We start from the raw sequence: 13,957 nt of genomic DNA on the forward strand, positions 1-13,957 counted from the left end.
GAGATGGCGGGTCCCACTTTTTTTACCTTTTTAATGTTTAAAACACGATTAATATAACATTGTAGTTTTGTACTCCGTATCTAAAATTTTATTATATTAGTGTTTGCTATGAATACAAAGCTTACACCTTTTTTTTTTACATTGTTTGTTTTTTAATATGTGATTCAATTTTTTTTTTAATATTGCTTGATTTTGTTAATATGAGGTCCACTTTTTTTTCCCGTGATGGAGATGGTGGGTTCCACTTTTTTTACTTTTTTTTTTTAAATATTGGTTGGTTTGTATTTAATATGGAGATCACATTTTTTTTTAATATTGGTGGGTTTGTATTTAATATATAGGCTCACAATTATTTTTTTTAGCCCACAAACGGACGATGAAAAAGTGCCTCAAACCTACCTTTCTATATAGTAGGAAGTGCGAACTTCAAAGTAAAGAGTGTTTTTGGAAATCATAACGTAATTATTTGGTTTAATTATTACTGTAGTAATTTCATTACACAGACATAGATATTAAAGAAAATGATTGACAAAAATAACAAAATTTATTTCGATAAGAACTAAAATTCACGATCCTAAAAGATATGACACTTGAATCTAACTCAATAAATTCACAACCCTTTTGACATTAAGAAGTGTAAAGATATGATACTTTAATCTAACTCAACACAAAAGCTAGCTTGTGAGACGAGAATAGTCTAAGTTAATATAAGCAGACCATTAGTCCATTCCTCAACTAATGTAGAATTATAACCTACTCATGTTTTATTGTCCGTACCTCGGGGGTGGGGGGTGGGGGGTGGGGGGGGGGGGGTCAATGCAAGCAGCCTATCCGGACACATCGATGCCTGATTCCACAGCTCGGAACTCGTGATCTATAAACCATACAAAGACAACTTTACCCTTCCCTTAACAAAGCAGAAACTTTAAGAAAGATCTAGAACTTGGTAAAAGCTAGGAAATCTTGGTCATGTTCAATGAAGTCCATGTAATTTTCCTTGAGATCCATCTGCACAGCAATACTATTGCCACATTGTGTAGAATACAACCAAAACACTTGATGATGTCTTGACCCAAAATGCATTAAATTTGGATTTCCCCATCCAAAATCTGCTTCTTGCATATGAAAACTACACAAACTTGAGCATGTAAATTCCTCAATATCATCACTAGTTCCCCAATCTTGCCCTCCATAACTTTGGTTATATAAATTAGCCACCAGGTCAACTACTTCATCTGTTGAAGCTTCACCACAATAGTCAACAGTCTTTTGCACTGCATCTCTTATCAATATTATGAAATCTTTTAACTCCATATTAGTCCCTTTAGGTTCATATGCTATAGGAACTTCAATAATAAAATTCCCATAAGGATTAGTTGTTTCAGGATATTTAAGCTTACCTCGTAAATTCAGGGGAAATGACATTAATGAAGGCTTCACTTTCCCTGTTATTGCCTGTGAAGCGCGGAGTTGAGCCCTCCATAAAATCGCTGTGACCATCTCAACTCTTGAGGGCTTAAAGCATAAGGCTCCTGGATTGTGACAATTTGTTAATTTGTCTCTGAGTTTTGATAAAGAGACTTCATCCATAACAAAGTTTTTGGCCACAATCTTAGCGTCCGGACGTAGTCCAGGGAAAATAGCAGAAGCTTCAAACATCATGGATACATCTCTTGGTCCGAAAACATTAACCAAATCAAAGCTCATGAAATTAATCTTTTCAGTAGACATTCCCAATTTACACACTCTGGACCACTCGTAGATGAACGTAAAGCTCGCCCATCCGTCCATTGCAGGGTGCGCGGTGCTCATAGATAAAGCGATTCCTCCACATTGGAAAATCGCAATTTGCACAACCATAAGTGGTGTGGTGAACAAACTAGTCCCGTCCACATCTTTAATACCTTGTGGCCAAAAAGTCAAGGCGAGGTCAAAATTCGTGCTGGCCTCTTGGAGAAAATCGTCCATTAGGCAATTGACCTTGGCTTTTATTAATGTCACACCTTGGTCAAGGCAATCGATTGAACATTTATCTTGTGCAAATCTACCGGCAGCTGGATAAACATGAGTCAAAATCCTAGAAAGTGATTCTTCAAGTTGTTGTACCATAACATTAGTTGAGGTGGAAGAATTGATGGGGTGTGGATAAAAAAGAACAACAGGCATATGAGTTTTCTCAGCTATTTGGTCGAAAAAAGATAACTTATAATTTTGAAGGTGATTAGGAGTTGGTGAGGATGGTTTTATGAGCTTTTTGGACATGATTTCAACTTGAATTTGGTCACTAAAATTAACACAAAGGCTGCCCATTTTGGATGTGGAAAAAATATGGAACTAACTCAACTAAGGGAAAGAGAGAAAATTTTAGGGAAGTTGAAGACACACTTTGATATATCTAAGAAGCTCCATGTGCTTCCTATTTATAGCGGGAAAGGGCGAAAGACTGATTCTTGTAAATTCTTTGAGGTGAATATCAAGGAAATGATCTGATCGGGGCCACTTTATTTTTTAATATGAAATAAAAAAATAATCAGTCAGGAGATTTTGTGTTTGCTTATTTGTCAATCTCTACTTTATTTTCATGGTGCTTATGAATCGTAAGGTAAGCAGGGGCGGACCCACATGGTCTCAAGTGGATTCATATGAATTTACTTGTCAAAAAATTATAGTATATAATATATATATATATATATATATATATATATATATATATATATATATATATATATTCAGTTTTTGAAATAATAGACGTGTATATTTATTTTTTGACTCCACTTTAGTGCGATGGTTAGCCTGATGGCTAGTGGGTTCAAAAGTTTTTTTTTCTTTTAGTCATTTAAAATTAAAATTTCACCACACAAGTAATATTATAAGTATAACCTGTGATCACCATTGATCCCTTACTCCCTTTTCCATTTTTTTTTCAATTTCTAATATAATAAAACTTAAAATAACAAAAGCACCCAAATCCCAATCTAAAATAATATTAAAAAGTGAAATCCCCAATCCCAAACCCCTCGCTCGTCTCTCTCGAGTCTTAGCTGTAGCGAATTTCATCATCAAGTTTGACTCTTTCATCAACACAACACCAAACATCGATCAAGTTTGTCTCTTTGTCCTTTACTCTGTACTTTCAAATAAATAAAATTATTGTGCCTGTTTTTTATTTTTTCACTTGAGAGATACCCTACCACTTGAAATTGAAGAAAATTTCAATTGATTTTGGAATTTTAGATGCTGGATATAAGCATGTAATGGAAGGAATAGGTAGAATGAAAACAAAGTTTTCATAATAAAATAGTTCTCAAGCATGATGCCATTTTTTCTACCGTTACACTAAAACTCTATAATAGAATAGAAGAGTTAATGATCATGAATCTTTTTCCTATGTCTTTGCTTTTCCTTGTTGTCTCTCTATTCTGTTATATTGAACCCGTTGGTGAAAATTCTGAGTCGGCCACTGAAGATAAGGCCTGATTAAGATTTACAAGGTAAGTTCTAGTTTTCCTTACTTACACTTATTCTTTTTTGAGGTTCTTTTATATTAATAAAAAGCCGCTCAAGATAAATACCTGAATGATCCAATATTCGTTTAAAAGAATAATAATTAAAAAAATCTCTGATATAATCTTTCAGTTTATGTACTATTATTTAATTGATCATAGAATTTAAAAAAAAAAAGAGTTCTGAAACATGTGATCTAGATATGTTCTACAATAAATTTTAGACATTTGTAACAATAAATCATTTTGACAATAAAATATAAATTTTAAAATTAAATTATTTTAAATATCGAACAAATTAAAAAGAAAAATCTAACACACATACCGAAACAAAGAAAGTATTTATAAGGACCACAAAATGGAACGTACCCCAAAATATCCTAACCGCAAAAGCTAATGGCTCCAAAAATACCTACTGCAGCACGGAAATCACGTGCAATTCTTAAATTGGAATTAGTTATGCAGTTGATAAACAAATGGTTTCCACTAGCTTTACAAGTTTAAACTCACATTAATTAATTCTCTAAAGCCTGATGTAACTTTCAAAGTATGATGACTTTAACTCGTTGGCGAAAATTCCCTTCTGATTTGATTGTTGATTAAGTGCGTGTTTGCAAAGTCATCTTGTAATTAAATTAGGGTGCACGGAGATGTTCACTATTTCAAATCATTTTTTCAACTTCAAAAGAATTATACATCAATTAATATGGATATTATAATAAGATATATACGTTATTTGTTAATTCTTAAATAGCGTGCAAAGTCAAAAGTGAACAAATAAAAATTGACGGACGGAGTATATAATTTGACATGTTTATCTGATCAAGTAAATCATGTAATTAGTCGCAATTGAGGGGTACTAATTAAAAGGTTCAATTATCAAGGGAGAGATGAGAAATACTGGTAAAGTATATGGTGTAATTACATAGGGATAAGGCTGCGTACACTCACCTCTCCAAACTTTTGTAGTGGAATTTCACTAGATATGTTGTTGTTGTTGTTTACACGTTGTAATTACGAGGTTGCTTTTTTAATTTCTTTCCTTTTTTGTTTATCTTTAAATTTCTATTCTGTTAAATTTTCTTATTTTAATTTTTTTTTTTCATTTTTAATTTATTTTTATTACTTTTTATATTATGAGACAAATCTATAATTATTTAATACTATATTTTTGAAAGAAAAAAAATGTCGTGAATACCTATTGATAGATGAAATTTAGTAATATTTCTTATATATTTTGACACAAATATTTGTCAACTATTAACATTCAATTTTTGATAATTAATTTTAAATTTTAAATGATCTATCTTTGTAATTACACTTGTGCAACTAAATATTATGTTTATAATTAAATAATTCATCGTTATAATTTTGATATACCTTATTCACTAATCAAACGATCCCAAATTCTCTACCGTCAACCATAGCTTTTTTAACCACTAATAACCTCGTCATAATTATTATTGTAATCCCATCGATATAATTGTTGTTCACCAATCAAACCTTCCATAATTCTCTTTTCTTGTTCACCAACCAAATGTTCCGTAATTCTCTACAGTCAACCATAGTCTTCTTTTATCATTTGATTTATTTCAAGATTTCTTCATTTAAAACAAGAGAGAATTTTGTCAGGCTAGATATCCTTGACGGTTGTATAAAAAATAAATTGGCCATATTTTAATTTTTATATTAATAATTAATAAATTAATAATTTTTATAAAAGACAAACATAATATCATAAATCATACTATAATATAAGTGTTACGTAGTTAAACAGAAATATCTAAAAGTAAGAAGTTTGGTTGCACGCATTGATGTCAACTTTGACGAATAGAAATTTCACTTGCCCGATTTTATTGATTAGCCCGATTTTTGACGCATTGAGTTGCAAGCCAATATTAATTTTCTTCAATATCCTCGTTAATTCAACAAGAAAATATATTATATTATAAGAGTAAATATGTCATATTTTAATTTTTATATGAATAATTAGTAACTAAAATAAAGTAACGTAACATCACTATATCAGTATCATTCTATAACATAAGAGTTATGAAGTTAAACTTAAACAAAAATCTCTATAAGTAAGAAGGTTGGTTGCGCGCATAGATATCAAATGACCAATTAAACTTCAATTTGTCTATTTTTTTTCCCTTTTTTATGACAACAAACAACCTTACTCTATTAAGTAAAGTAATTTATATTGGGTTGCAAGCCAGTATTATTTTTCTTCCATTATTTTCTATTTTATTATTGTTTCCACGTGAATTATTGTATCTAATGGATGGATATACTCCGTATTCAGTTATTCACTCTGCACATGCACCATGTGTTTTCTTCCCTCAATTATTTAAACACCACCCCCCCCCCCCCCCATCCCCCCAACCCAAACAAAAAAGCAGAGTGGGGTAACAAAATTTGGTCCCCATAATACGAAAATTGGACATGCCTAATCCTTTACTATGTCACCTACACTAGTGATTATGTTATTCAATGTTTGAGAGGACTCCTCTCGATTACACAGTTGAGCTTTACAACAAGATATTTAGCTTAGTGAAGTCACATAAACATATATACAAAGATATTTTTAAATGTTAAAGGATACAACAAATTTAATAACAGATATATAGCATGTTCAAAGAACAATCCCAGTCGTAACATCTGTATTCTCTTGAATATCTCCTAATTATTCTCTATTGATTTTCCAATCTTTATCGTTGATTATACAATCTTCCTACTGTTAATATGATTCTCCATATTATTTTCTGTTACATAATCTGATTTCTAATTGTAGGAGTGGTATACACATTTATACTAGCTATTATACCATCAATATAACAAATATATATTTCGATACTACAAAATATATACAACTATACTGAAATAATCGACACAATATTCCAATATTATAAATGATTAAACATACAAAAAATTTAACATTGCAGAACTATGTAAAGTTCCCTAAAAAATACTATTCAAATATACCATATGTACTTGGGTTATGCATGAGTCAAAACCAACTCAACACTCAGGGTTAGCGCCAAGGCTATGGTGAAATTTCAGCTAAAATTATACTCATACTACGGGTTTAAGATATTGTTTACCCTAAAAAGAGAACAATTAAATTTGTTTAGTGGTTTAAAGAATATGTGATTTGATTTTGTTATAAGCAGTGAAAATAAGCTAATTAAAATGATAATAAATGAATTAATTGACTAAAAGAAATTAAACATAAAGCAATTGAGTCTGGGCTTGAATGATTCTGAAAGCAAATCCTTTGATAGGTTTGCACCGGTGGAACTGTAAAGCCCTCAAGCTTTCTAAGAACAAGTATACAAATCCGGAGCAAAAGAGCAATTTAAAAGAATAAATGTGACCAACAAAGCTTGTAAGAATAGTGTGCAATCCGTGTTATTCGATGATCCTTCTTTTGAGATATTAAGCTCCTTTATATTACAAATACATGGACCTTTTAATCAGTAATTAAATCCTAATATTGCATTTAATTCTAAATCATAACGTCTGCTTTGGATCCGGTCCGGTCTTGTAACGTTATTCTGCTATTAATTACCTGGTGTGGCTTTCTCTTGTAATTTGACTCTGGATACACACTACAAGAAAAAAGATATTTGGCAACAAAAAAATCCATATATTGATTATAGTTGCAAAAGATACTTTTAGCAACAAAAAACAAATATTTGTTGCTTAGACTTTTCCCAACGGCTGTTATTGTAATGACGTGCAATAACTTTTTTTTTTTTGGTCAAAAGTACTTTTTGCAATAATAATGAATATCATGGCAATAAAAAGTTCATTTGCCAACAATAAAACTAAGTTGTTATCAAATATTAAATTTTTTGTTGTCATTTCTATACTTTCTTGTAACGACAACCAGGGCTTCTTACTTGTATTAAATGTTGTAACTGTAAATGTTTCATCTTCCTCCGCCACGTGTCCCAATACTGTTTCGACACGTGTCAAGCTATATTTTGCCATGTATACAGATATAGCTTTCACATTGGAGCATTAAGGTCGGTGAGGATTCAAAGTGTCAACCCTCAACTTAGCTTTCATAATGGAGCATCAAGATTGGTGAGGATGTTAGGTGTGGAATTGGCCAAACAAGTCAATTCTTTTGTTCACATAGTCGTGATGTAAGCGCTTACCTCATGATAGTCGTGATGTAAGCGCTTACCTCATCATAGGAAATTCATTCCTATAAATAGGTAGCTTATGGTTCATTTGTAAACACACCAAATTGAAGAAGACAACACATCCCAAAGAGAGAAAAATCTAAGAGAAATACTCTTAGTGAAAGGCCTAAGTAAGAGAAGGTCTTTGAGAGAATTTTCTGTGGTAAAATTCTTGAGTGTAATTGGGATTGGGGTTGTGAGGTTGAGTGTTGTAAACACTTGTAATATTTCTTCTTTAATAAGATCTGCAGCAGCAACGTGGACGTAGCTCTCACATTGAGGGTGAACCACTATAAATCTGTGTGTGCTATTTATTCTTCGCTTACATCACGGCGTAAGTAGGTTCTGTCTAAGGAGGTTGGTATTTAAGTGGTCCAGCTGTGACCCTCCAATCTTTCCTGGGAACCTGCTTACAAAGGTCGGATTTGGGATTCAAATCCTAACAACTGGTATCAGAGCAACAGGTTGTGTTGTGATTTAGAAACGATGGGAGGCGAAGATGGTACGACGCACGGCATCGGTAAATTCGATGGTACAGACTTTGCGTTCTGGAGAATGCAAATTGAAAATTATTTATATGGCAGAAAGCTTCATGAACCTCTGAGTCCGAAACCAGAGGAGATGAAACAAGCAGATTGGAATCTCCTCGACAGACAAGTTCTGGGAGTCATTCGGCTGACGCTGTCGAAGAACGTTGCTCACAACGTGGCAAAGAAGAAGACCACCGCAGATATGATGAAGGTATTGTCTGACATGTATGAGAAACCTTCGGCAAATATTAAGGTATTTCTCATGAAGAAACTATTTCATCTAAAGATGATGGAAAATGCTCATGTTGCTGCACACGTAAATGAATTCAATACCATTGTAAATCAATTGTCATCGATAAAAATTGATTTCGATGATGAAGTGCAAGCTCTAATTTTGTTGGCATCCCTACCAAATAGCTGGGAGCCAATGAGAGCAGCGGTTAGTAATTCTGTCGGTAGTGATAAACTAAAGTTCAACGATGTTAGGGATCGTATCCTTGCTGAGGAGGTGCGCAGGACAGATTCTGGAGAGGCATCGACGAGTTCTGCTTTTAATGTTGAAAACAGAAGCAGAAATTTTGACAGAAACTACAACCGAAATAGGGGCAGATCGAAGTCAAGAAATGGCAGGGGTCAATCCAGACTAGGACGAACATTTGAGTGTTGGAACTGTGGAAAACCAGGTCACTTCAAGAAAAACTGCAGGGCGCCAAAGAAGGAGGACAACAAGGGGGCTGGAATCAACGCTGCTACGGAAGACATTGGCGATGCGTTGTTGCTATCGGTTGACAGCCCGATAGACTCTTGGGTGCTTGACTCAGGAGCGTCCTTTCATACCACCCCACATCATGATATAATGACAAACTACGTGGCTGGGAATCTCGGCAAAGTTTATTTAGCCGATGGAGAGCCGCTAGACGTTGTTGGCATGGGAGACATTAATTTGAAGATGTAAAATAGATCCTCGTGGAAGATTACAAAAGTTAGACATGTTCCAAAGCTGATGCGAAACCTAATTTCAGTAGGTCAGCTTGATGATGAGGGATATGATCTCAACTTTGGTAATGGGTCTTGGAAGGTGGCGAAAGGTGCTATGGTAGTTGGCCGAGGAAAAAAGATTGGCACTCTCTACACGACGGATAGCTGTCGTGATATTGTTGCTGTGGTTGACAACACAAAGAAGACAGATTTGTGGCATTGTCGGCTTGGGCATATCAGCCAGAAGGGGATGAAGCTGTTGGTGACAAATGGCTTAATTCCGGAGCTGAAGACGGTGGACCTTCATACGTGTGAGAGCTGCATTCTCGGAAAACAAAAGCGAGTAAGCTTCTCAAGTGCAGGCAGAGAGTTGAAGGTCGAAAAGCTGGAATTGGTGCACACAGACGTGTGGGGACCTACCACTGTACCCTCCCTTGGAGGATCACACTACTACGTGACCTTCATTGATGATTCAACCAGGAAGGTATGGGTTTATTTTATGAAAAATAAATCCGATATGTTTAGTGTATTCAAAAGATGGAAAGCCATGGTCGAGAATGAAACAAACCTCAAGTTGAAGTGTTTGAGGTCCGACAACGGCGGAGAATACACTGATGGTGATTTCAAACGGTACTGTGCCGATAATGGGATCAAGATGATGAAGACTATTCCTGGAACGCCGCAACAGAATGGAGTAGCCGAAAGAATGAACCGAACGTTGAACGAGTGTGCTCGGAGTATGAGAATACACTCTGGACTGCCCAAGACATTCTGGGCAGATGCAGTCAATACCGCGGCCTTCTTAATTAACCGAGGACCGTCAGTTCCCTTGGATTTCAGAATTCCAGAAGAAGTCTGGAGTGACAAGAAGGTAAATCTTTCATTTCTGAAAGTGTTCGGTTGCTTATCATATGTTCATAATGATGATACGGCTATAAGCAAGCTTGATCCAAAATCAAAGAAGTGTTACTTTATTGGCTATGGTGACACCGAGCTTGGGTACCGATTTTGGGATGAACAAAATCGGAAGATCATCCGAAGCAGGAATGTTATCTTTAACGAAGAGGTACTGTACAAAGACAAGCTGCAAAAGAATTCAGAATGTCAGGACAAGGAATCGGAAATAGTCGATTTGAAGGACTTTCCGGCACCTGAGCCGCAGCCAGGTACAACCGAGGTAGGGGAACAAACAATCCGAGAAGGTGCTGATGAAAGTGCTGATTCTGAAACAAATAAACAGACAACAATCACAGAGCTGCGTAGATCATCCAGGATCAGGAAGCCGCTTCACAGGTACTCTCCATCCCTCAACTACATTCTACTCACTGATAGAGGGGAGCCGGAATGTTATGAAGAAGCAATGCAAGTCGATGAATCGACTAAGTGGGAGCTGGCAATGAAGGATGAAATGGATTCACTATCGGCAAATCATACATGGGAATTATCCGAGTTGCCAAAGGATAAAAAGGCATTGCAAAACAAATGGGTTTATCGGATAAAGGAAGAACCCAATGGAAGCAAGCATTATAAAGCAAGGCTGATTGCAAAGGGATTTCAACAGAAAGAAGGCATTGACTATACGGAGATCTTCTCTCCCGTAGTCAAGATGGTGACTATCAGAACTGTTCTTGGGCTGATAGCAAAGGAAAATCTACATCTGCAACAGATGGACGTGAAAACTGCATTTCTTCACGGTGATCTAGACGAGGAAATATACATGCGACAGCCGGAGGGATTCAAAATCAAAGGAAAGGAGAATCTGGTGTGCAAACTTCAAAAGAGTCTGTACGGACTAAAACAGGCTCCAAGACAGTGGTATTTAAAGTTTGACAGCTTTATGAAGAAAGCTGATTTTTCAAGGTGCGAGGCAGATCACTGCTGTTACTTCAAAAAATTTGAAGACTCGTATATGATACTGCTACTCTATGTCGACGACATGCTAATCGTAGGAGCAAACCTACAGGAGATTGATCGGTTGAAAAAAGGGTTATCGGAAGAGTTTGCAATGAAGGATTTGGGAGCTGCAACGCAAATCCTTGGGATGAGAATCGACCGAAGCAAGGAGGGAATCAAACTCTCACAAGAAGAATATGTGAGGAAAGTTATCAAAAGGTTTAACATGCATGATGCCAAGCCAGTCAGCACTCCCTTGGCTGGACACTTTCGGTTGTCAAAGGATCAGTCGCCGACAACCGAGGATGAGAAGAAGCAGATGGACAAGATAGCTTATGCATCTGCAATCGGTAGTCTTATGTATGCAATGATATGTACAAGGCCAGACATTGCACATGCAGTGGGAGTTGTCAGCCGATTTATGAGCAATCCGGGAAAGCAACACTGGGAGGCTGTGAAGTGGATATTCAGATATCTGAAAGGCAGCTCGAGTTCAGCTCTGTATTTCCAAAAATCAAAAACAGGATTGCAAGGGTATGTTGATGCTGACAACGGTGGTGATGTTGATAGCAGAAAGAGCACATCCGGGTATGTTTACACCTTCGGAGGTACTGCAATCTCTTGGGTTTCCAAGTTGCAAAAGATAGTAGCTCTCTCTAGTTGTGAGGCTGAGTACGTTGCTGTGACGGAGGCCACAAAGGAAATGATGTGGCTACAATCTTTTCTGCGGGAATTGGATCAGGACCACGAGGGAAGTGTGCTATATTGTGATAGCCAAAGCGCCATTCATTTGGCAAAGAACCCGGTTTACCATGCTCAAACGAAGCACATACAACTCCGGTACCATTTCATTAGATCAGCTTTGGAAGATGGAGCGCTAGTGCTTGAGAAGATCGCAGGGAGTCAGAATCCAGCAGACATGCTGACAAAGGCAGTGACGATAGAAAAACTGAAGCTATGCTCAACTTCAGTTGGCCTGCACGAAGTATGAAAGTAGGAAAGAGCTGCTGCATCGATCAAAGTGTGAAGACAAATTAAAATTAGTCTTCAAGTGGGAGATTTGTTAGGTGTGGAATTGGCCAAACAAGTCAATTCTTTTGTTCACACAGTCGTGATGTAAGCGCTTACCTCATGATAGTCGTGATGTAAGCGCTTACCTCATCATAGGAAATTCATTCCTATAAATAGGTAGCTTATGGTTCATTTGTAAACACACCAAATTGAAGAAGACAACACATCCCAAAGAGAGAAAAATCTAAGAGAAATACTCTTAGTGAAAGGCCTAAGTAAGAGAAGGTCTTTGAGAGAATTTTCTGTGGTAAAATTCTTGAGTGTAATTGGGATTGGGGTTGTGAGGTTGAGTGTTGTAAACACTTGTAATATTTCTTATTTAATAAGATCTGCAGCAGCAACGTGGACGTAGCTCTCACATTGAGGGTGAACCACTATAAATCTATGTGTGCTATTTATTCTTCGCTTACATCACGGCGTAAGTAGGTTCTGTCTAAGGAGGTTGGTATTTAAGTGGTCCAGCTGTGACCCTCCAATCTTTCCTGGGAACCTGCTTACAAAGGTCGGATTTGGGATTCAAATCCTAACAGAGGATTCATATTGTCAAGTCTCAACTTATGAATCTTAGACCCAAGTCAATGAAGGAGAAAAAATTGTATATTTTGGTGACTCCAGAACTATTAGAATTTTGAAAACTGCAGTTTACTGTAATTATTAAGTTGTATAAATACTACAGAGATAACTATATTACAGATAGAAATAGAAATTAAAGAAAATGATTGACGAAAATAACAAAATTTGTTATACTAAGAACTAGTAAAATTCTCGTTATCCTGCATTAAGAAAAAATTTAAAACTCGGCAAAAGCAAGAAAATTTTGGTGACGTTCAATAAAGTGCATGTAAGTTTCTTCGAGATGTATCCGCACAACAATACTATTACCACATTGTGTAGAATACAACCAAAACATTTGATTATGTCTTGATCCAAAATGCATTTTAGAGGGGATTCCATTTTTTCCGCTGAAAACACGCGAAGCACAAGAAAACTCTGGAACCTATTTTCGGCGCAATGCACTCCATCATAATTTGTTTATTTATAAGATAATGATCAGAAACACACTTTAACTATTGCTCATTTGCGTGTTTCACACCCTAAGTATATGTAAGTTGTTCCACTTTCCTACCTTAACCATCACTATCTATGTATTAAAATTCACCTAGCTAAGTACATGGTGACAGTCGAGGTAGAAAAAGGAAACAATTCATAGTTGCTTAGGTGTGTTTTACTTCCTCTGTTCTAGTTTATGTGATACTTTTCGCTTTATAAGATTCAAACTGCATGAAGTTTGAAGACATTTTAAGATGTATTTTTTTAGCGAATTGATATGAGAAAAGTTGTAGCTTATAATATTCTTCATGTAGTTTTCAAATATATAAAATTTAATCTTAAGATATTGAGTTAATCTAATCCAATTTAAGAAAATTTAGTCAAAATTGACTCTCGCAAAGTGAAAAGTGTCACATTAATTGGGACGGAGGGAGTAACACATAGATGATGATAATTCACGTAAAAGTTGAGAACAACTAAAAATTGAGGTATGAAACTTACAAAAAAGTAATAGTTTCTATGTATTTTTGACCATTAGCTTTTACTTTATTCACTCATTCCTCGTTATATGTGATTTGCACTATACTTTTGCCTTTCTCAAAATTCTATGGGTGAATAACGGTCGGTTCGGCTTGTACAAAACACAGTGTAGGAAGGAAAGAAGAAGTTATGCTTTGATATATATTTCGTGTGTATACAATTCATGCACGAGCCTGTTTATATAGGTTGAGTTACAGAT

At 35.6% G+C, this 13,957-nt stretch overlaps 1 protein-coding gene across 1 annotated transcript; it reads right to left on the minus strand.

The window, feature by feature from the left end:
* Nucleotides 1–525: 525 nt before the first annotated feature.
* LOC132604314 (acetyl-CoA-benzylalcohol acetyltransferase-like) lies at nucleotides 526–2,407 on the minus strand. The gene has a single exon (XM_060317770.1). It carries the CDS (start codon nucleotides 2,308–2,310, stop codon nucleotides 937–939), a length of 1,374 nt encoding a protein of 457 aa, XP_060173753.1. The 5' UTR covers nucleotides 2,311–2,407; the 3' UTR covers nucleotides 526–936.
* Between the last annotated feature and the right edge of the window lie 11,550 nt (nucleotides 2,408–13,957).

The sequence above is a fragment of the Lycium barbarum genome, chromosome 7 (assembly GCF_019175385.1).
Source record: "Lycium barbarum isolate Lr01 chromosome 7, ASM1917538v2, whole genome shotgun sequence".
Lineage (NCBI taxonomy): Eukaryota > Viridiplantae > Streptophyta > Magnoliopsida > Solanales > Solanaceae > Lycium > Lycium barbarum.

What these genes read in the sequence shown, in the direction of transcription:
- LOC132604314 (XM_060317770.1), bottom strand. Translation starts at nt 2,310, where the DNA reads ATGGGCAGCCTTTGTGTTAATTTTAGTGACCAAATTCAAGTTGAAATC.